Source organism: Genypterus blacodes, unplaced genomic scaffold (genome assembly GCF_046128005.1).
Source record: "Genypterus blacodes isolate CSIRO-AG114 ecotype Tasmania unplaced genomic scaffold, CSIRO-AGI_Gbla_v1 ptg000070l_1, whole genome shotgun sequence".
Classification (NCBI taxonomy): domain Eukaryota; kingdom Metazoa; phylum Chordata; class Actinopteri; order Ophidiiformes; family Ophidiidae; genus Genypterus; species Genypterus blacodes.
The window spans coordinates 797,085-820,363 of NW_027466880.1; the positions used below are offsets into that span (position 1 = coordinate 797,085).

Here is a 23,279-nt window from a genome sequence, read left to right on the forward strand (position 1 = left end):
TCTCCGTCACTTTTTGTTTTTCACTCACCAGTCATCCCTCCGTTTGCTTTTTGCTCCTCTTTTACATTTCTAGCACTAAATGAGGCCGTGGCGCTCATTGTCAGTGCTTTAAGAGGGCGATCCGTCAGCGTCGAGCAGCGTTCTCGTCTTTCCGCTTCCACAGGAATCCATTACTTGCATCCACACGCTGGATTCCCAAAGTGTTTTTTCATTCTCTTAGTGTAGAGTTACTCGTCTATATCTGTAGACCAGCGGTTGAGTGTCTTTGGACAGACACAGACATTTCCTCGATATTTTGGCTGTTATTCATCCCCATTTGTTAAGATCAGTAGTCTAGATACAACAATGTCACACAGTACGCTGATTATGTTTGGTTTTTACTAAAGTTCGAGAGTCTTCAAGCTGTCACAGACCAAGTTGCTTTCCTCTGCATCAATATAAGAATGAAGTCTGTAAACAAAATTATTGAATATTATTTTCTTTTTCTGACTTGCAAATGAAATAATCTGTACATCTGTGTGAGTGAGTTTCCTCTCGCTTTGCTTGAAGTTACGTTATTATAATTTTTATTGTTATTACTGTGATTATTATCCCATCACCCTAACATTTTGATTCCCTGATTTCTTTTTGGTTTCTTCCTTTCTCTTTTCTTCCTCCCTTGCCCTCGTTGTTGTCGTCTTGCTTCTCTTTGTCAGGTTTGGTTACACTGTCATAAGAGGGCAGGGAGGCAGTGGAGGGCGTGTCCTCCTTCTTTTCCTGTTCCTGATTGGTCCCGCCATTCTCCACTTTGTTATTGACCGCTCGGCGCTTACACACAAAACCCCGCCTCCCCAGGTAGGCGCGGTAGGCCCTCTGGATGATTCTAGCGGACACGTCCTCCTGCTTGCGCCTCAGGGTGGTCGTGATGGGCTCGTAAGACACCTTGGAGGGATTGGCTGCCACAAAACGCTCCTCCATTTGCTGCCTCAGCATATCCAACTCCCCGCTGTCACCCAGCACACGCTTGGTGAATGCAAAGAGGATATCCAGGCAGTGGATGCGGTCGCCGCTCACCATAGGCATGTCCATGGCGATCAGTTCAATGGTGTTGGGCTTGGGGAGACGGAGCGGGTGTTCTAGTGCATCAGCAAAGTCAGAAAGCTTGCTATAGGTGATGAACTGGCAGGCGTCGGGGTCAAACTTCTCCCAGATCTCATAAAAGGTCTCAAAGTCGTCCTCACTGAGCGGGTCGGCGCTCTCCTCTGTGGCCACACTGAAGTTCTCCAGGATGATGGCAATGTACATGTTTACCACAATTAGGAAAGATATGATGATGTACATAACAAAGAAGAAGATGCCCACAGAGGGATTGCCACAGTTGCCCGTGGCCGGGGTGCCAGCATTCTCCAGCAAGACGTCACAATCGGGAGGGTAGTTCAGAATGGGGAGTAACAGGCCGTCCCAACCAGCTGACGTGGTGATCATGAACAGGATGATCATGCTGTTCCCAAAGGTCTCAAAGTTGTACATGTCATCGATTCCAGCCCCGTGTTTCACATAGCCAAAGTTGGACATGCCGAAGATAGAGAAAATGAACATAACAAGGAAAAGTAAAAGCCCAATGTTGAAAAGGGCAGGAAGTGACATCATCAGTGCAAACAGCAGAGTCCTGATTCCTTTAGCTCCCTTGATGAGACGGAGGATTCTGCCGATACGGGCGAGTCGAATCACCCTGAACAGGGTCGGCGACACAAAGTACTTCTCGATCAGGTCGGCCAGAAACATTCCTGCGGTCAGAAGGAGCAAAAAGACAACATGTGTTTGATTAGGACGGAGAGAAAAAGCGTTTGATGCCGCAATCCTAGGTCGCAATCTCCGTTTTGTGGAAATTGTGAGGAAATATGTGGAGGAAGGCAAAACTTAAATGACTTTTAACTGCTTTGTGACTGGAAAGACAATAGAGACGATGCCTGTGCTCAGCGCTGACAAGATGTAAACTGCATCAGACTGCTGAAACGGCTGGAATGTTCATCAGTGGATGCACTGACGCAATAATGAGGACACCAGGTTCCCAAACAGAAACACCAATAAAAATAAAAATTCAACTATTTGACTGTAACATTCCTCCACAGCTAAGGGGCGGAAATGAAGGGTTAGTTATTTGTTTATCTGCATTCAAACAGCTTTACACTTTAATAGCATTTGAAATACTTGCCCACAATGGAAAGGATGACCACAACCACATCAAAGATGTTCCAACCGTTGGTGAAGTAATAGTGACGCAGGGCGAAGAGCTTCAGTACAAACTCGCACGTGAAGACCACGATAAAGATGAAGTTGACCCAGTACAGCACCACCTCTGTTTCCGGCGACTGGTCATCCGTCTCCACCATCATGGTTACCATGTTGAGGCAGATGAGCATCATGATAGAGATGTCAAAGACCTGCTGCGTCACAAAGTCGAACACCATGCCCTGGAAACTGTTCTGCAGCGAGAGGAGGCAAGACATCAAACAATAACAAATCATTAGCTGTACAAATGAGCTGCTTGGTGACTAATAAAAGAGCCAAACACTCACCGCCGGCCTGGGAATTGGTTTTTGTGGTTTCTTCGATCCTAGTTTCTTCATGGCGTTGTAGTATTTCTTCTGTTCTTCTGTCATGAAGATATCCTGACCTCCGAAGTAAAGGGACAACAAAACAATCTGGTTACAATCTGCAACTTCTCAGTCCGAATCCAAAACTGCCTCAATGGGCTTTCAGGACAGTGAGTAAAGGGCTTCTATGTGCTGTTGTGTGAGATTGACAATAGATTGATAATTAACATTCTGCAAAAGGATTGAGCGAAAGAGAATAGAAATAAATCCCAAATCTTATCTTTTTCTTTTGCTGGTTGAAGTTATCAATGATGACACCAATGAAGAGGTTGAGGGTAAAGAAGGAGCCGAAGATGATGAAGATGACAAAGTAGATGTACATGTAAATGTTGTCCTCGTAGAGGGGCTGGTCCTCCACCTTGAAACGGGCAAAAGTCAAAACAGATCAACCAAACGCAAGCCAGGCTTATTAGGAAGATGAACCATCAAACTGCACTGAGCCTACCCTCCTAGAATCTATCGCAGCGTACATGATGTCCATCCAGCCTTTGAATGTTGCCTGTAAGTGGGAAGACACAGTGTATGAATAAATAGGTTGAACAATGCTGTAAACAGAGAGAATATAGATGAGAAAGGACAGTGAAGGTTCCTCACCACTTGTAAAAGCGCCAGGTATCCTGCACCCACGTTGTCAAAATTGATCTTGACGTTCTTCCATCTGACTTCCGTGTGGTTGGTATTGATGAGGTCGAAACACTGTGTTTTGTTGTTGACGTCATCGGGGTGGAAATACTCCTCAGCGGTCTCATTGAAACAGAAGTAATACTTCCCGGCAAACAGGTTGACGCCCATGATACTGAAGATGAGCCAGAAGATGAGACACACCAGCAGCACATTCATGATGGAGGGGATTGCGCCCACCAAGGCGTTCACCACCACCTGAAGAGCACAGCAAGGACAACGACCACTGTGACATCACAGCCACCGCACCACTGCACAGACAACGGCACGCAAAGGAACATCGACACACACACACAGAGAAATGCACATTCCCTCTTTTCGTTCCAAATCATTGTGAATTTTAAATACAAATATGGTACCTTGGGGTGTATGGATGGTATAATTGCTGCAGTGTCTTTATGTGATTTTGAAATCATGTTGGAGTAGATTCAGGTTGTGATTTAAAGAGGACAAATTACGAATGTGCATTTCTAAACACAAAGATGGTAAAAATTAAGCCATTTCTTTACAAACCAAAACCATATATGCAAACATCACATATCAAAACTTTCTAGATTTCTACATTTCCTTCTCATTCTAACCTATCGTTCTGCCAAATGTTACAATACAAAGACAATGCATCCATGTGATAGTTTAATCAAACTGTTGCAAAATCGTGATCATGCATATAATGGCGATGAAAGTCACTGACAGGCAGTAAGCAAGGGTGGAGTGGGAGGGAGGGTATGCAACCAGAAGTTTGTTGATCTTCCAGTGTGACAAGGCCAAAGCCAAACTGTGATAAGGTCTGATAACAGGACAGGCGAGGCAGAGCGGCAGTCAGGCGACGCTGAGGCTCGCTCCAGATTCTCTTTTCTTTTCTGCACAGCAACAACCAGACGCTGATCCAACCCATCACACGTTTTCCAACGTAAATTAGAACTACCAGGCTCCATTACCAATTGAGAAACAGATATAAAAGCCTCAGTATGAGTCCAATGGGATTCAATTACCGAAGTAGAACGTGTGAGCCGATTAACAAACAGCAAACACACATTTGTAACCTATGAGGAGAGTTTTGTAAACTGTACTCATCCACTAGAAATCGGCTATCATGATTTCGAGGATTGAAGCTGAAATAACTGAAGCGTAACCAGTTTTCTTGTCTATAAACTTCAAAAATGCCCTCTCAGTTTCCTCACACAGAGATTTCCACATCAATCATGTGATCACAGGGAGCTCGGCATCTTGGAAACACTTAGAGTGGGCGTTGATCCAATTATTTAACTTCAACCTACATCTGCTGTGCTCTGTGCTTCACTTTGAACGGATTCCTGCGTGATGGTTTGTACCAACGTCTAGTTGCGTTCACGTCTCAGCTGGTGCCAAATACTTGCTGAACAACAGAATTAAGCCGTTAACAAAGCGGCAGATTTTCAAGCCCAAATTTGTCTTAACTTTCATGAGGCACGAGATGAAGCTTTAGAGGTCTTAATGCTCATATTTTCTGAGTGACTGTAGAGTCTTTGAACATAGTCCTGTATTTATAATATATGAAATGAAATATGAAATCATATCAGATGTATTATTACCATCTGAGCTGTATCTATATCCATGCAAGAAGCCTCTCGTTAGTGAAAGGGGTTGCCTAAATTTCCCCTTGAAGACTCACTCTATTGTCATCTTTAGCATGCGTTGATGCTTTTATTTAACTGGCATGCAGAAGGAGCAGCTGCCTGGTGTTTTAGGCCTTACCCTCATCCCTTCAAAACGTGACAGGGCCCTGAGGGGTCTCAAGGCCCTCAGTGTCCTGAGTGACTTAATGGGGCCTAGATCGGAGTAGCCCAAAGCATTAGCTATAAGGCTGACTATAGACACCTACACAGATAGGGACAGAGGGAGAGGGACAGACAGAAGCAAAGAAATAGAGGACCCACATAGTTAGAGGGACTATAGAGAGAAAGATGGTCCCTATATATACAGATGGCTGAATGGTTAATGATTTTATACAGATATATATAAGTACATATATAGTTTCTATATGTGTAAGTATATGTATCTATATAACAAAATTAAGAGAGAGTAAGGTTAAACATGGTTTAATACAATATACACAGGTCAATAAATGGTAAATGACCCACAGTTGGGTTTCATTTCTGGATATGTTTTTGTTTGCTTATGTTTGCGTTTGGTTTAGTTTGGCAAGCCGGTCTAGTATGATAACCAGCTTAGCAGCACAGTGAGCACACCTGGAAAGAAACTTGTGGTTGACACAGTGAAAGGGAGAGAAGATAAAGAGTCAAACGAAGGGAAAATCAGAGGAGAGATGATTTCACAAACACTAAATCAACGCGACACAATAATATACACACGATACACAGTACGAAACGATACAGTCTCCACACCAGATAGCATCTCACTTAAAGAGGGGAGAGAAAAATGCAGGTTGGTAATAACTTTCAGGGTTAGAGGAGAAGGGATAACCTGTGAAAGTAAGATTCCCAACAGAGCACACAAACCTTACCCTGCACCCTCACACACCGAATCTCAGGCCCGCTCCAACGGCTGCGGAATGTCTCTCTTAACTTAAAGAAAGACACAGTTATAGGACCTGCTGTGAGAGAGAGGACAGGTCAGTGTTAGGGGGAAAGACACGTCGTCATGACAACAGATGAATCAGAACATTTGGAATCCTGCACGGGCCTTATAGACGTCATGTATCACCCCGCATTCTGCCCTCTATCCAAAACACGGCTGAGGCTTCTGGGTATAAATGGGAGCAAATGCAGGTAGAATGGAAGCTATATTTGTTTGTCCACTATTTTTGTCAAATTACTCACGATGAGGTCGTTTATGATGTTGCTTGGTTCAGCCTGCATAGCAAAAAGCATCAGTATGTTCACCCAGTCCAAACCTAGAGCCGCTAGGTTTGCTGACAGTGGTTGGAATTTTTAGTCTTGTTAAAATAATATGGGAATGCGGACCGCTGCCAAAATAGCCCAACGGCAGCAGAGCTCATGGACCAAGAAGGAAAAGGACATAAGGAGGAATCCAGGTCGCCAAAATGAGCACGACAAACATCTCTGCATCCTTATTATTCTCATTTTCAAAACTGACTGGCGGTTTGTGGTTAACGGTGGGCGGAAAATTAGTTTTGTTGACAGAACCCAGAGGACAATTAACACACAAGTCAGCAGATATGTAAAGAATACTGAAGAGGATTATATTCTGTGAAAAAATGATTCAAATTCTGAGATTTCTCTCAATATTCTGAGGGAAACTGTGAGAAGGTAAGGGGCTGGAAATGGTTCCCTCATTCATCTCACTTCTCCACCACTTACAATAGAGATTTCTATGATGAAGACCATGGTGTAAACTTCCTCAATCAATAATCTCACATTTATCACATTCACATTAATAATTCTCACTCCTTCTTTTTCCACATTTCAGAATCTTGAGATAAATCCACTCCATTTGTCACGTGGCTCTAATCCTCTTCGGCAGATTCAACTCATGTTACCATATACACACACACACACACACACTCAACCAGAGGTCCAGTTGAGGTAATTGCCACACAAATGGCACAAAAGAACAAAGCTGCACGTGAGCTGCCATGAAATGGAGCTGACCCTAGCTGCTGCCCTCTGCAAAGCAGCACACAACAAAACGTTTTAATAGCCAACTTTCCAGCACACAGGGGCCACAGTGAAGCCAAGTGACTTACATCCACAATGAAGAAGTCCAGCCAGCACCAGGCGTTGGTGAAGTATTTGACGAAGCCGTAGGCCACCCATTTCAGCAACATCTCCAAGATGAAGATGTAGGTGAAAACCCGATCAGCATACTCCAGAATGATCTTAATTGTCTTCCTCTGCTCAATGTACACATCCTCAAAGGCCTGGAGAGGTAGAGAAGTTTACACAGGCTTTATTACATCGTCACATTTGTGCTGAATGCTTCACAGCTGCCCAGATGTGATTTTTGATTTGTTTCATCATATAATAATCTGAGAATTTAAGCAAAATGGACCACCACAACTTAACATATGCAAGTGACAACCAATATTATTATCTATTTTCTGGAACCATCTTAAATGCAGATCATATACATAGATGTTAATGTTTAGATATTAGAGATGTATTGTGTTTTCTATTCAGCTGGACTGACTTTTCTCTCTTTCTCCACTGCCCATCACCATTCTTTGACACAAAGCCTTGTGATTTGGCCACAGGCCTTCCCCACCTACAGAAAGCTGCAAACTTAAGCTGGATTCTGCTGGTTGAAAGGTTGGTGCATTACAGCACTTTGCGGTCCATTAGCAACAATCATATCAAGACCACTCGCACAGGAGAAGCAGATGATCTTGCTCGTTCCCATACTTTGATTACCTTTTTTTATGCTTCCCCAAATGTCATAGTCTTGTTCCTTCATTGTCTGCGTTTGCCCTTTAAATTTGGTTTCTTCTCCATTGAATTTAGTTTTTTGTTTATTTTCAGTTCTGTTAGTTCTAGTTTCACTTTTGTTTCATGCATTTTTGTTGTTGTATATTCTAAGTTGCTGTAACTATGCTTCCAGAAGTGCTCTGTAATGATGATGATGATGATGAGTAACTGTAGTAGTAGGGTGTTTGTGTGATTCTCACCAGTGCTCCACTGCTGAGCAGAATCATGAAGATGATGAGGGTTTCAAACCAATTGTGTTCTACGATCAGGTAGCAGGTCTTCCTCAGGAACCACCAGTGTTTCCCCCAGCCGTGAGTGATGGGAACGTCGCAGCATTTGTATTTGGCAACACATTCTTGATGACAAAAAAAAAACATTCAGTGATATTCACAAAAAGTCACTACACAAAGAAGTGTCGTCACTTCCTACCGTCTGTCCAGCAGGCGTCTGGATCCAGGTACTCCTCCACCACCTCCACCACCGCCACCTCCTCCACGTCAGGCTTGATGTCTATTGTACTGCCTTCGGATGAACTGGTGTCGTCCAGCTACGGCAAACCAGAGAATCATAAATATGCAGGTGATAAATGCCAATCAAGCTTCACATGCATGTCATCATTTATGGCTGTAGGTAGATGCATCTTGTTGCCATGTAGTGCATCCGTCTGTCTAGTTACCCTTCTGTCCTGCCTCTTCCTTAGTCATTCCAAGGCAGTAATTAATAATTGTAGTTGACAGATGTATGTGTAATGTAAAGAATGGTACTAAATTTAAGTAAATAAATGATTAAATAAATACTATATTTAGTTTACAAAATGGCTAAAATACTGGCTGATATTTTGTAAGACACAAAGCAATTACTTTAGTATGAGTTTTTAGTTGTGGGCCGAGAAAAGGAGAATGTGATATCTAAATGAACCTGCACTCATTAATCACATCATGTGTTAACAATAGCTTAGCATGAGGCAGGGCAAACTGGTGAAACACCTTTGTAGCAGCAGCGAAACTGTACACACACACACACACACACACACACACACACACACACACACACACACACACACACACCTGCACACATGCAGTCGCAGACACTTAGTCCAATTCACTAGAGAATGATACTGCACTTTACAATCTTGAGTCGTCAGCAGAGGACTGCATTCTCTCAGCCTCTCTCACTCCTCACTCTTTCTGTCTCACTCTCTCTGTCTCTCTTTCTCTCTCTCTCTCTCTCTCTCTCTCTCTCTCTCTCTCTCTCTCTCTCTCTCTATCTCTGTCTTTCTACCGCAGCAGCCAGACAGATCCCTACTTTTTCGAACCGGCTGATAAAAACTCATTAGTCTGCGTCCAATCCGCACGGCGTTACAAAGAGGACTGTTGTGTGGTTGGTTAACGGAGCCCTGCAGAGTATGAACCTGGTGCAGACGCTGTCGTGATGCTGCTGCATTATCTCCTTTCTTCACTGCAAACCAGGTCAAGGTGACCCATGCATCCGACATCCCTCCATGCTTTGGATCTGACTTAGCTGCATGCATTTCTACAAGCGACGGTGTGTGTTGTCTTGTCTGTGCGTGTGTAGGGTCAGCACAAAGGCCTGGTGTTACAGCTGTTGTGTCTAAATGGATGTTCTGAAATGTCAGGCAGACTAAATGTCAGCGTAACCTCTCTACTGTGGCAGCTTAGCCAAGTTCTGCTAAATGCATGAGAAGATGCAACACACACACACACCAACATTGGCACACGTGCACTTATTACTTCAACTGATGCATTGTCTTTTTTGGTAAACATAACTGTCCCAACAAATTTAAAAACAAACCTTTCTCAGATTTACTAACTAAATGCTTTTACATTCTAGATAAACTCTATAAATTACTTTTGTCTCACAATTTCTTCCTTTCTATATCTCTGACTAGTTGATAAAAGTGGGTCAAATGTAAAGTTAGGAGGAGAATTATAGTTGCAAGATTCTAATTGTTTTATATTAAATCCTACAAACAGCACTGCACCAGGACGATAAACCAAATATGTCTTATATCTAGTCAGGCACTTTATGGTCTAAAAAGTGCATTCATTCTATCTGTGAAGATGACTGAAGTAAGTACAGGCTGCTGCACAATAATTACATTTGTTGTGTTGGCCCACGTCAAAGTGGTCGACTATAAATGAGTGAATGAACACCAGGTCACACAGTTTAAAGCCTAAAACGTTAAGACATTTACAGAATCGACGTGACCTGGAAGTTTGTGCTGTTGGTTGTATTTGTGCCATCAAAATGATAATAAACAATAACCTCGAGCGAGGACAACATCCCTCTCCCGTACTCTCACACTCTTACCACCACGCCCACTTACATCTTTACTGTTCTCCGCATCTGATTCGCTGCTGAAGTCTTCGGTGTTTAGGTTCTCAAAGTCCGACTCGCCCACAGCAATAGGGACGCAGACGGTGAGATTGGGGTTGTGGATGAAGGACATATAGTCCTCGTCAATCATATACTTTCCCACACTGCTCCCAATACCACTTGTGGTGCCGTTGCCATTTTTAGCATAGTCCAGTTCCCGGTTGATGTCCACTCCAGTGTGATTGGCAATGCAGTTAAGCTTCTTCTCATACATGTCATCCAGAGGCTTCTGTTCATCTTCTATAGGCTGCTTGCCACAAAGCAAACAGTATCAAATAAAGAAACAAAGTCAGCATGGCAGATTATCTGTTAAACAGTTTGCCCATGCATGTGGATATATTTAAATATACTGCACCTTCTTTAGTACCATGGCTACAAGGATCCGCATGTTAACCTTGAACCAGGCAATGCCTAACTTGATGCGAGCCATCGCCAGCTGGAGGTTGTTGGGCTCACCATCGTCATCTGTCGCAGCAAGGTTGTCTGCACTGAAAGAGCTCAGTAGCAAGGCAAGGAACAAATTCAACACCTATGGGAACACAACAACAAAAGACAGTTACATCAAATGTATCAGAACATTTGCATAAACAATCACTTAGTAGCAGCTAGACTCAAAATCTTTGTCTTTTCTTACCACCAGGTTTCCAATGACCATCACCATCATGAAGACGATGAGGCACATGGACTGTCCTGCCACCTCCATGCAGTCCCACATGGTCTCAATCCACTCCCCACACAACACTCTGAACACGATCAGGAAGGAGTGAAAGAAGTCGTTCATGTGCCAGCGGGGCAGCTCGCAGTTATCCGGGGCGATCTTACACACACAGTCCTTGTAGCTTTTGCCAAACAGCTGCATGCCCACCACGGCAAAGATGAAGACGATGATGGCCAGCACCAGGGTCAGATTACCCAGAGCACCCACCGAGTTGCCAATGATCTTGATCAGCATGTTAAGGGTTGGCCACGATTTGGCCAGTTTGAAGACTCGAAGCTATGAGAGGGAAAAGAAAGGAGGTACTCGTATTTATGTCAGGAAAGTATTCAAATGCAGGGTGAGGAGATGTAAAACAGATGTTGGTAGCCCCGTTTCTATTCAATTGCACTTACCAATCGGAATGACCTGAGCACTGACAGACCTTCCACATTAGCCAGACCCAGCTCAACTAAACTCAGAGTCACAATGAAGCCATCAAAACAGTTCCAGCCCTCCTGGAAGTAATAGTAGGGATCCATGGCGATCAGTTTGGCAAACATCTCCCCAGCAAAGATGGCTGTGAAAACCTGTAGACCCACACAGAAAACCAGGGTTATTCATTATTTTTAACACAAAGCAACATCATTATTGACTAATGACAACTTCTGCATACAAAATAAATGTCCTGGTTTCAGGAGCTTAAACCAGTAATAACTTAAAGTCCATTCCCCACTCTATACGTCTTAAGTGAAAATGGATCCCTGCTTGCTTATGTGACATTTTATTTGATGGTTCACTGATTAAAATGGATTGATCTATTTCCATGGGTGAGGACTCTCCTGACAAGGTCACAGAGCAAAGGCACAGTATTCCAGTAACACTCCTATGATGCCGTGGTGGTCGGAGCTATTCCCACCTCCCCACAAATCCCCCATCATGTCAATGCTGCAGACTACACCCAGTGATTCATACTGCACCATCTTGGCCTATCACAGCATGCCAATTGCTTCGACTTCAGTTCCTGTTTCACTGCTGACACTGAGCCAATCCCTATATCCCTACATCCGCCATGAGCACTGACACAGTGCCAATATGTCTGACCTCAGACTCGGAATGGTCAAAGGTCGGCAGCTGTGCTACAGTGATATCTGAGAACAAAGGAGCTGCAGCACATTTTGGTAACATCACCAGATCCGTCCTGGACAGATCTGGGATCAACCGCTTTGTCAAGAGGGAGCAGAGGGGGGGGGAGGGGGGGAGTAAGGTAAAGAGAGAGAACGAGAGAGAGAGAGAGAGAAAGAGAGAGAGACAGAGAGAGAGAGAGAGAGAGAGAGAGAGAGAGAAAGAGAGAGAGAGCTGGGGGTGAGCAGAATAAAGCAGAAACAAGAGAGTGACCAAAGATGGCCTGAGAGTTTGGGGAGCAGGCTTGCTGTCTACATTAAAATGGAGATAAATCTTTAATAAGACACCATCAGAGTCCTCTGTTTGTGTGTGTGTGTGTGTGCGTGCGTGCGTGGGTGTGTATGTGCGCGTGTTCTTAAGTGCAGATACCCGGTCTATTGGTTTGAGGTTATGAGGATGGGGCAAACAGAGGCATTATGGGGTTCCTGCTGACCAACAAAGTTTCACTCGCTCACCTGGTTGCCAACAGACAGGACTCCCTCAAACTGTGGAGTCATGGGGTAGTGCTCCATGGCCATGAAGAGAGTGTTGAGGACAATGCAGATGGTGATGGCCAAGTCCACAAATGGGTCCATGACAATCAGGTAGGTAATGTGCTTGATTTTTAGCCAAATAGGACAACATTCCCAGATCAGGAACGTGTTGGAAAACTTATACCAGCAGGGGGGACACTTCCTCTGAGACTCCTCTAACTCTGCAGGGACAAGTGAAAGAGGTAGAATAAAGGACACATTCTTCATAGTCCCCTGGTTTGTGACTGTAAAAGGGGACAGTTTGGACGTTATATGGTATATTTAGTACAACACGCCGATCAAGACGTTTACATGCAGAAACAGAGCGTACGTTTCCCTGATTTGTGCACAGCATTACTGCAAAAAGGAAGAACAGAAGTGGATCAATGTGTTTTTTGCACAATAAAAGTATTGCAAAGGTTTCACATTTAAATCTAAATATGTATGAAATGTGTCCCCTTTGATGTATGATCCCTACCGTCCAGCAGTGTGTTGGTGACGACGCTCATCTGGCTGTTGGCTCGTTCCTTCTCTTTGAAGGAGGAGTTGAGCTGATCCACAGACACCATGAGCGAGCCAGAGTGGTTCTTCTTGAGCTCCATGTCCGTCGTCTGTGCACAGTGACAGACAGAGATGGCAGTTACAGACCGCACAGATATAAATGCATATCCACACTCAAATGCATATTAAAATGCTTGCATCTAACTTTAATATAAACATTGTAAACATCAGTTTTTCAGTCTGCAAAATTAACAGTTTTCTTGTCTTTTTGCAACACATATTACCGCAAACATCAAATAGATCAAATAATGTTTCTGCAACCTACATAACAATATAATGTGTGACAATAAATGTAACTTATACGTTAGCAATATACAGTATATAAGCACACTTAAATGTCATGCAATTTACATGCATGTCAAGAACAGAGGGGATTTCAAGACATCATTTGCGGCGACACCATGCTACATTTGGAAAGGGCTAAAACGGTCAAAGCTGCTGGACTGACTGAGAATCAAAATGGGGTATACCATGCTAGCTAGGATGAAGAGGAATACTGTTTTAGAAAAAACAATGCAGCTTCAGGTTTGGTCTCGCACCACCCAGTGAGTTCAGGAGGAGGAGGATAAAAGAGGAGTGAGCGAGAAAGAGAGAGAGAGAGAGAGAGAGAGATTTGCAAGCAATGATAGATTGTGAGAGTCTCTGAGGACGGAAAGAATAAGAAATCTCTCTTAAAAAAATGTTTAAGTGGTCTTGTTTCTTTAAGAATGAGGAAGCTGATGGAATTACAGGGGAGAGCCTGGTGTTATGTTGTTAGTGGAATAAAGGACGGCTGGTGGCATAAGACCTTGTTAACGGATAATAAATACTGAAATGATGATCATGAGACTGGTTAGGCAGTGAGTGAGTGAATAGTTTGTCAGCTGGTGGAAGAATGGCGCTTATTTAAAAAGGGGGCGGTGAAAGGATTAACAGATCTTGGCGCTAAAAGTATATGTGGCATTGTAAGATAAAAAAATCAAATACAGTTAAATACCAGTTAGAAAGAGGGGCTACATATTCAGATATCAGGGGAGGAAAAGGGAACTACAGAGTTTCGGGGAGGAAAAAAGAGGGACAAGAGCCAAGGGGGGAAGAGGCTGTGAAGGAGAAGCTGCAGAGACTGGGCCACCATCATCATGCCTAGACTGTATCGTGTCCCATGGACGTCCTTACACTGTCATCAGTGGCTGCCTTATCTATTTTCACCTCAGGCAGAAGCCGTCTGCCAGGCCCAGGGCCGATGAGAGACACCACGCCATTGCAGTCGACAGTGCTGTTCCTCTTCCCTCCAGAGTGGGGAGCCAGCGGGTGGATGCGGGATGAGCCTTGGCTGTAGCCACTGTAGCTGTTGCGGCGGTAAGGGATAAAAAGGGAGCCCCGGCGGTCCTCGCTCTCCTCCACTGTGCTGTGCTCGTCGTCGGCGAACTCGTTCTCCGAGCCCACATCCTTGGAGCGGCCTTTGAAGCTGAAGATGCTGCTGCGGCTGTTGTGGCGGGACATGAAGGGCGAGCCCGGGATGCTGAGGAGAGACTGGGGAGGGAGAGAGAGAGAGAGAGAGAGAGAGAGAGAGAGATGCAGACAGGGAGAGTTTGGGAGTTATGTGAGACAGGACACGCATGTGAAAATGGGGGCAAGGGAAGATGAGAAGGAGAATCAGGATGAAGAGGGCATAATCAGAGGACCGCGAGCGAGCGACATAAGTGATCTCCTGAAAATGGGAAGCAGTCACTACACGTCCCAAAATGAGAACGTCTTGTTTAGCTGAGAGGAGGACAGAAAAATGGTGATGCAGAGAAACGGAGAGCTGTCTTTGTAATCACCAAATCACTGTTGCAGCATTTCTCACCATGATGAGAAAACTCAAAATGCTGCTGTTATCTTTTTCTTTATACCATATTTGTCCTTGTGTCCGCAAAAAAAGAATCTGCTGTAAGAATTCAACAATCACAATAATGGGAAAAAGCTTCATTCAATAGCCAATAAGCCATCGTGATCAATACCACAAACAACAGCGATTCATATTTTCTTTCAGCTTCGTATAATGTTATATTGTTTATCCTTGTGAATGAAGGAGCACAATGTAATTCATATTAATCCACTGCAAGCTTGGCTTTATTGGCTCATAGACAATTATATGAGATATGAAAGAGAAATATACCAAACGTTAAACGTTACTACAATGGAAGCTGGATTGGTTCTATAATTTGTCTTTACCATTTACTTGCTGTCTTCCATAGTTTTGGCTCTGTAGGCACAATAACATATGATCTGTTTTGTTGAAGAAGGAAGTGAGACAGGAGATGTTACGTCCGGTGTGATGTGGCATTGGGTTTTTAGTAGAAATTTAAACAAAATATTTGTCTAGTCGTAACGATGTACTGACTTAAACAGAGAGAGTTGATCATAATAACCATATTGTGTCCTGGATCTATGTGACTGAACCAGCATCATATTTGGATCCGGACGATCTGAATTCTTATCCAGATTTGGACCAAATTGCAGCTATCGATAGTCATCATTATTTTCATTGAGGTTTATGATGTTTGAAGAAATCCTTCAATGATATAATAGAATCATTTCTTGGTAACTTTACCTGGTCCATGATGGACGTCTTCCTCCCCAGTCGGCTGCCTGGGAAACGAATGGTGCTCCTCTTGCTGCCGTCGTCCGACTCGGACTTGACGACCTTCTCGCTGTCGCCCTTCTCTTTGTCCTGTTCTTTCTGCCGCCATTTCTTCTTGCGATTTCGCCGCTCCTTGGCACTCTTGGAGCTCAATTTGGAGGCCTCGGAGGAGCTACGGGACAAGTGCCCCCCTCCTTCATCCTCTAGCGCAGCTTCTGACACCGTGCCTGCAGACGTCGCCATAGCAGCAGCCTGACAGAGGAGGAAAAGACTTATTCTAAGTACAAATGATGATAAATTATGGAATAAGTGTAGATGTGAGACAGATTGAGAGCGCTGGGTGACCTGAGTCTCCTCCTGCTGCTTCTTTAGCTGCTCCAGCATAGCCTTGAATTCAGCCTCTTTCTGCTCAGCCTCCTCTATAGTGGCCTGATTCTGCTCTTCATAAGCCATGGCCACCACAGCCAAGATGAGATTCACCAGGTAGAAGGAGCCCACAAAGATGACCAACACGAAGAAGATCATGTAGGTTTTCCCTGCAGCTCGCAGCGTCTGACAGAGACACATAGGGAAGAGTGGCGACACATGAAAATGATGTCTTAAGTAGGTTATTGATAGATTACTAACATAGACCATGAATACATCTGGGTAAAAGGTTTGTTATTTTATTATCAGGATTTGTTCAGGAGTACTTAACTACTCCCATAGTGTGCGTGAGTGTTTGTGTGTGTGTGTGTGTGTGTGTGTGTGTGTGTGTGTGTGTGTGTGTGTGTGTGTGAGTGTGTGTGTGTGTGTGTGTGTGTGTGTGTGTGAGTGTTCTCTGCTGTACTGCCAGTGCTTATCTGGTTTTGGCTTCTCTAGGACAAAAGCTACCAGACCAACAGACAGAAGGGCAGACAGAAGGACAGACAGGCAGACACAGGTGGACGGAGAGGGATCTTGTGTTTTCTGGAAATAGTCTCGACGGCTGTGACATTTGATGCCGCCAACAGAAAAACATATCTGTAATATTCCTAATATTGAAAGTCATTTTCCTCAGTTCTCTCATTACTGTTTCTTGTACATCCTCCTGACGAGAACATAAGATCTGTAGGAAATGACTGCCGTCTGCAATCGACTGATTAGAAAATACAATCAGCAATCAATAAACAATAAAATATTCATCAGTGATGTGAAGGTTGTTCCTTCATGATGTGTACAGAATGAACAGGACGAAGCAATTAGGACCAATTCCATCTTTTCTTTCCTCCAATATGAGCAGTGACACAGCACAGCAGGCTGGTGAATATAAAGAACATTAAATGAACATTTCAATCAATTGAAAATATAACAATGTTTTCTGGAGAATATTTGCATTTAATAATGATAACATTAAATAATCATTTCTGCCAATCTCACTTTAGATAACAATCTGTGAAAAAATATAAGAAATTAAATCATTATTATAATTCTCGCAGGGTCATCTCTTTTACCTGTGACCCACAAACTCACACACAGAACTCTAACCTTTAACATTAAAAAAAAGGAATATACAATATTTTTTTTAACAGCACCTCCACCACAGGCGACAAAGAGATCTTTACCCTTTTCGTCAGTACGTATCTGTTACCGCCTGAGTTAGAAAGCTTTCCCTTGATGTAGTTTACGTTATCGTCCACTAGAGGCACAATTACCTGTACAGTATGTAGGCTGACTGTATCAAATTGCTTCATGTTAGCAAACGATTTGTGTGTTTGTGGCCCCTCTGGAGATCCAATCAGTAACTCACACGTGAGCTTAATGTCGTGACGGCCCAAAAATCACAGTAAGGAATGTTTTCACATGATTACAAATGTTCTTTTTGCCAACGCTAAATCCACACCCCTTCCTCCTCATCACCTAATGTAAAAGTCACATCCCTGCCCACCAATAAGGTCGTCCAACACTAACAAAACAAGATATGAAAGAGTGGTCGCACACTTTTAGCTATTTCTGATCAGCTGTCCTTCCTTCCCTTTTCTTCAGAGGGCAAATGAACAGAGAGCTGAGCGAGAGAGCTGCTGAGGAGCACTTTTGCTGATTCATTCAGGTATCAGGATGATGATGATGTATATTTTTGTGATGTAGGAAGGACAAAATCATCAGTACTGCTTAAGGAGTGCTTTACTTCTCACAGGACCTGCCGAGGCTCAGGGAGGCTCAGTGGTGCCTTTGAAATGAAAATGGTCAAAGTGTGCGCTTGTAGATGACACTGTAATGTTGCATCATATCTACGAGAGATAGAGGGAGACAATGTTTTACCAGCATGTAAAGATTCTCCCAGAAGTCTTGGGTCATGAGGCGGAAGAGGGTGAGGAAAGCCCATCCAAAGCTGTCAAAGCTGGTGTATCCATAATTGGGGTTCCTTCCGGCTTTCATACACGTGAAACCCTCTGGACAATTCCTGTGAGAAACACACACCCATAATCATTTTAATTAGGATTTTAAGATTTACAGCTATGTCAAAGTTTAGCACGAATCACATAATAGTGGATGTAAGAGAAAGTCATCATGGGCGTACGTATGACACCCCGACCCTGAGCTGCACAAAGAGCTGACGCATGCATGCTTACGTGTACATTAAAATGGATCGATCACTGATGACTGTATGGAAGTGGCTTTTAAATTATGAATGCGGGTTTGACGGCCTAGTCCAATCATGTATGACATCATCTTGTACTACTCTTATGGTTGATTCCTTAATCTCTTTAATGACAAATATGTACAAGTTGCTATGAAACACATGTGTTAATTGGGAGAGTTTGCTGGTTTTGCCGTCGACTCTATAGGGGGCGCTATTTTCATTGTGGCTTAAGGTGGGAATTCTGGCACATTCTTCTGTCATGCCTTGAGGCAATAAAGCCCATAGATGACTGACATTCTGGGGTTCATACTGACTTCATTTACTGGGGCTACATAGAGGAAATTATTACCCCCCTGCTGCCCAAACACAGGAGGATTCACTAATTTGCATTGTTAACTTATTAGCGAACAAAATAAAAGCATAATTATGACATCAACATGTATTTTTAGATACACTTACCCCGAGTCAGAACTGTTTCCACATAGCAGAGCATCAATTTGATTATGGAGGATGTAGAAATTAGCTATAAAAAAACAGAAGGGTCATTTGCGTCACACATTTCTTGTCAGGTTGGAACATTCTGAAACGACGACTAAAACAGTGTGTGAAAGTAACTTACAAGTGTTCATGACGTACTCGCCCCAGTCAAACGTCCTGCCGCTGCTCTGGTACTCGGTCATGTTGATTGGCCAGAATACACACTTTTGCCGAAGGTTGCCCATGAAGAGCTGCAGTCCAATCAGAGCGAAGACGCTGAGACAAAACACGGTCAGGATCATCACATCCGACAGCTTCTTCACAGACTGGATCAGAGCACCCACAATGGTCTTCAGGCCTGGCAAATTAACCCACAATAAAAAACACACACACACACACGCACACGCACACACATACACACACACACGCACACAAATACACAAATACACAAACACGTACTCACACACAGGCACAGAAACACACGCACACGAGCACATGCACATACATGGACACACACAGTTACAACCACAAAGGCACACTAACAGATACTGAAGCTGAGTTTGGTTATAAAGCTGCGATTCAGAGCTGAACTGAGCCCTAAACGTCAGAGCCGCACCTAACCCCAAACTGGGCCAGGTGTCGAATTAATCTAAGGATTATAATTCATTCTGGAGCGAAGACGCTCAACGCTACCAAGCATCAACATCAGAAAATAACAGAGAAATAGGGTTTGCAGCGTATTTTGCATTGTAAACATGCAAAATGCTGAATTTCGTTACTGAATTGTATATCAGCACTGAAAAAGGCAACAGTATCTATTCAACTGGACCAGAACATTGAAGGCCAGATCATCAGGGTCTTTTCACATAGAAGAAGAAGCAAAATGTAAAAAAACAAACAATAATAACTGAAATCTGATGCTTCTATAGAGCAATTTGTCTATCAATACTCTCTTTAAGTCAAGTCAATTTTCGAAATGTACAAATGACGACGCAGCCTTGAACCAAGCAGCAGCAGGAGAATCCAAACTTCTCAATGTTTGAGAAGGGAACAGATTTCCTGTTTACACCATTTATTCTATTTGGTAAAGACAAATATTAGATGTCCTGGTGACAAAGTGGCTGTTGTTTTTGTTTTGCATTCATTCTCCATTCTCACATAATCAGATGTAAGATTTGGGAGCACGACCAGAGGATGCCCACAAGGCGGAGAGTATTTACAAATGCTATGCACACATTTGCATACTGTAACTTATAAATAAGAGACCCAATATTGCATCTAAAAAGGGGAAAACCGTTGCTGTACGTGAACAATGTACATGTCCAAACATTTTAAGACTTAATTTGAGGAAAACCCCCATTTTTCACTTTAACATTTTCACTTAAATAACTATTAAAACTCTGAATGGCAGCCTAATAATCAACTGAGCATATTACTGCAGTTTTCAGCACTTTTTTGGCAGTTTCTCTTCAAATCAAGACTTTAATAGGGGTCATGGATTTACTACATTTTTCTAGCTACACTGATATCCTGTGGAGATACATCCAGGGGTCAATAAAGTCAAAAACACCACTAGCGACATTGATTTAAGTATATTTCATGATGAAGAGTTTAAAGTACCAAAACTGCCGTCTACAACGACACAGCCATTCATCACACTGTACACACAGTGAGCAGAAGAGGTCACGATTTTTTTTTTTATAAAACACAACACCACGACAAAGACTGCAGCTGTATGGGATGTTTCAACTAGATATGCACATTTTAATCACATTAACTTTCATGTGTAACGTAAGCAAATGTTTCTATAGTGTGAAGAAGAAAGCCTGATGCAGACATTAAAACCGCCCAAAGGCTGGATTTTGAGCTATATCATGTGATTTGTATCTCTGAAATCTATTTTAGGAAACATCCCAGACCAACTACACATACATATAGGTAATAAAAATTGTGATTAATACACATCTGCCAAAACAACTGGACGCAGCAGCACCACAAACAGAGCAAAGAACCAGGCTCAGTTGGAGTAAATAGGAGGTGAAGAGGAATAAAGAGAGGACAGGTGAGGAAGAGGAGCTTAGCTGCTGGGTGTGTGGAGGGGGGGGGGGTGACAATGAGAGGTGGCATGCAGGTCATTAAACGCCAAGGCTGAAGGAATTGACTCTGTGTCAACATCACCTGTATGACAACTGTGATGGTGACTTTGCTTTTACTGAAGAACCGTTCCCATCCTAGGCACACCTTTGTCCCACAGGTGCAGTGCTCCCCACTGGGCACGCCCTCAGGCTGGGTGAGCCCAGAGCAAAGCTGAGCACTGCATGCTGGAGGCTGAGCTTACAGTACTGTATGTGCACAAATCCACAACAAATCATAGCAAAGTCCACCTTGGCCCTCAGTATTCTTCGCTCGTCAACAGCTTTGCACCATTGGAGCGCTCATTGCTTGTGCAAGTGTATGTGTGTTTGTTTCGTGTATGTCTTTGCAGGTACATTTTAATGTGTATTTTGTGTGTTGCGCGTGTGCAGATAGTCATACCTGCATACTGGATTATTATCAAACAGTTCCAATGGTACAAATGTATAAAGTTATGTTAGGGTCTAATCTGCAGAAGACATAGATCTACCTGAGATATAATACACAGATTTTTGATCATTATGATAAATCCTTGCACTTTGATCATCTCCCTTGCACTCCCAGGATGGACAAAGATCTTCATAAATTAGAAGCCTGGTTCCAATTAACTATTAATGTAAAACAAAACATAACAAAACAAGATTCTAAAGGAAAAGCCCCTTAAAGCCAAACTTGTAAAAGCATGTGTCTCAAAGCTTCATGCAGCATAAATTCGGTCAAATTAGGCTTGGCAGTCTTTGGGAATCAGAAGATTCTGACAATTAAAAATGAAGAAGTATGGTCAATGTGTGAAATAAGTTATATATTTGATCCATACGTCTAAACTTCTGAGACTTCCTGGGAGTCAACTGAAAGAAAAATGAAGATAAGGAATTTAAATTTCCCCAGTAATGTCACATTGTTTTGATATTTTTGGATGTATTTTCATGTTGTTAAATTCCCTCTGATACACACATGTAGGACACTTAAACCCACAAGACTGCCAGTAGACTGCTAAGCCTATCAAAAATGTATTGCTACCATTTTTGATTGTCAGTAAAGAAAAGGAAAAGGAAAAATGTTTCATTTCTGAGACATCCTCTTTTTTGAAAATAAAAAATTGGCAAAGTAATAGCAATAATGGTAGCTTATAGATCAAAATAAGCTCAGCCTTAGTGTTTAAGTGGGAGTCTCACCTGGAATGACAGCGACTGTTTTCAATGCTCGGAGAACCCTGAACGTTCTCAGCGCCGAGACATTCCCAAGGTCCACAAACTCTGTTACATATCTGTAACAAGGTAGGATGACACACAGAACAGAGCCCCATGACACACACAACACACACACACACACTCACATGTACAATAACGACACACACGCATGTGCGCAGAAGGAGCACGACACCAGCACCACCATCGAGGGGGAGGGGGGGGGGACACCACGGTGAGAGAAAGAACGCTTGTCCAAACCCCCTGCAAACACACACACCTGGGCCGTCTTACCTGAGATAACCGAAATTGTTTTCAAAGCCCTCAGAACCCTGAACGTACGTAGAGCTGACACATTGCCTAGGTTTACAAACTCTGTTATATACCTGTAAGGTTGATTAAAATACTGTTATAGAATAGATTGTTGCATTACTATGTTTAAAAGCATTATAAATGTGACTGGGTAAAGCTGCTGTAGGCAATTGTTTTGAACTAGTTTGAACTATCTTTACATCGCAACATCATATCATAATTATAATGATTAAGTCAAATACTGAAAAGAGAAAAATCTGTTACCGAAACAAATCTGAATCATGTGCTGCGTTCGAGTGCTATGGGACATCGGGGATACCAAAATTGTAATCGAAGTTGGAATTTGTGATTCTTGATGCGACATGAGTCGTGATCTATACCTCAACCTTTGCACTGTTTTTGGGCTGGAAGAAATCATAAACAATACATAAACAGTACAATAAACGCGAATTTCTGTACATAAAAGAACACGTGTATTATGAAGCGAATGCACCTCTGTGTTTTCGTTTCGTACCGCTTTATCATATACATATACGTAACAACCTTCTGATGAGCACTTGAACGCAGCGTCATCAACCAAAACAAACAACAACAAACCTTACACTGTAGATTCAATCAAGTTTCCAGATGATAGTACACTATGTAGTGTACTTGTTGTGGCGATGGCAGAGCAGTTCACAACTAAATCTACTACTGAACTCTGTGGTTTGTAGTCAATGATCTTGGACAATTTAAGCAAAATCACCATTAGGGTCAAACATCAAAGCTTCTGTATATTCATGTGTTTATATTGCTTATTTTCCCTAATCTTCGTGGTAGTGCAGGGACAAGTTGCTTGGTTGTCAAAAAAAAATCTGCATTTAAGAAATCCCT

At 42.9% G+C, this 23,279-nt stretch overlaps 1 protein-coding gene across 8 annotated transcripts in view; it reads right to left on the minus strand.

The window, feature by feature from the left end:
* Positions 1–506: 506 nt before the first annotated feature.
* Positions 507–23,279, minus strand: part of scn8ab (sodium channel, voltage gated, type VIII, alpha subunit b) — a 31,014-nt gene continuing 8,241 nt past the window's right edge. Inside the window, exons 5-27 of one of the 8 annotated variants that reach the window (XM_076156532.1) lie at positions 22,083–22,174; positions 18,917–19,132; positions 18,757–18,820; positions 17,976–18,117; positions 16,041–16,247; positions 15,666–15,947; positions 14,316–14,602; positions 13,008–13,147; positions 12,473–12,711; positions 11,249–11,422; positions 10,773–11,132; positions 10,494–10,667; positions 10,089–10,388; positions 8,171–8,288; positions 7,942–8,096; positions 7,024–7,197; positions 5,052–5,174; positions 3,231–3,515; positions 3,082–3,135; positions 2,857–2,994; positions 2,559–2,663; positions 2,195–2,465; positions 507–1,766 (exon numbers count right to left, since the gene is read on the minus strand). In XM_076156532.1, the coding sequence (XP_076012647.1) occupies positions 601–1,766; positions 2,195–2,465; positions 2,559–2,663; positions 2,857–2,994; positions 3,082–3,135; positions 3,231–3,515; positions 5,052–5,174; positions 7,024–7,197; positions 7,942–8,096; positions 8,171–8,288; positions 10,089–10,388; positions 10,494–10,667; positions 10,773–11,132; positions 11,249–11,422; positions 12,473–12,711; positions 13,008–13,147; positions 14,316–14,602; positions 15,666–15,947; positions 16,041–16,247; positions 17,976–18,117; positions 18,757–18,820; positions 18,917–19,132; positions 22,083–22,174 (5,266 nt within the window). In that variant the 3' untranslated portion in view covers positions 507–600. Of the gene's footprint in view, positions 1,767–2,194; positions 2,466–2,558; positions 2,664–2,856; positions 2,995–3,081; positions 3,136–3,230; positions 3,516–5,051; positions 5,175–7,023; positions 7,198–7,941; positions 8,097–8,170; positions 8,289–10,088; positions 10,389–10,493; positions 10,668–10,772; positions 11,133–11,248; positions 11,423–12,472; positions 12,712–13,007; positions 13,148–14,245; positions 14,603–15,665; positions 15,948–16,040; positions 16,248–17,975; positions 18,118–18,756; positions 18,821–18,916; positions 19,133–22,082; positions 22,175–22,388; positions 22,481–23,279 lie in introns of all 8 variants that reach the window. The other 7 variants (XM_076156530.1, XM_076156529.1, XM_076156528.1 and 4 more) reach the window with 7 other exon arrangements.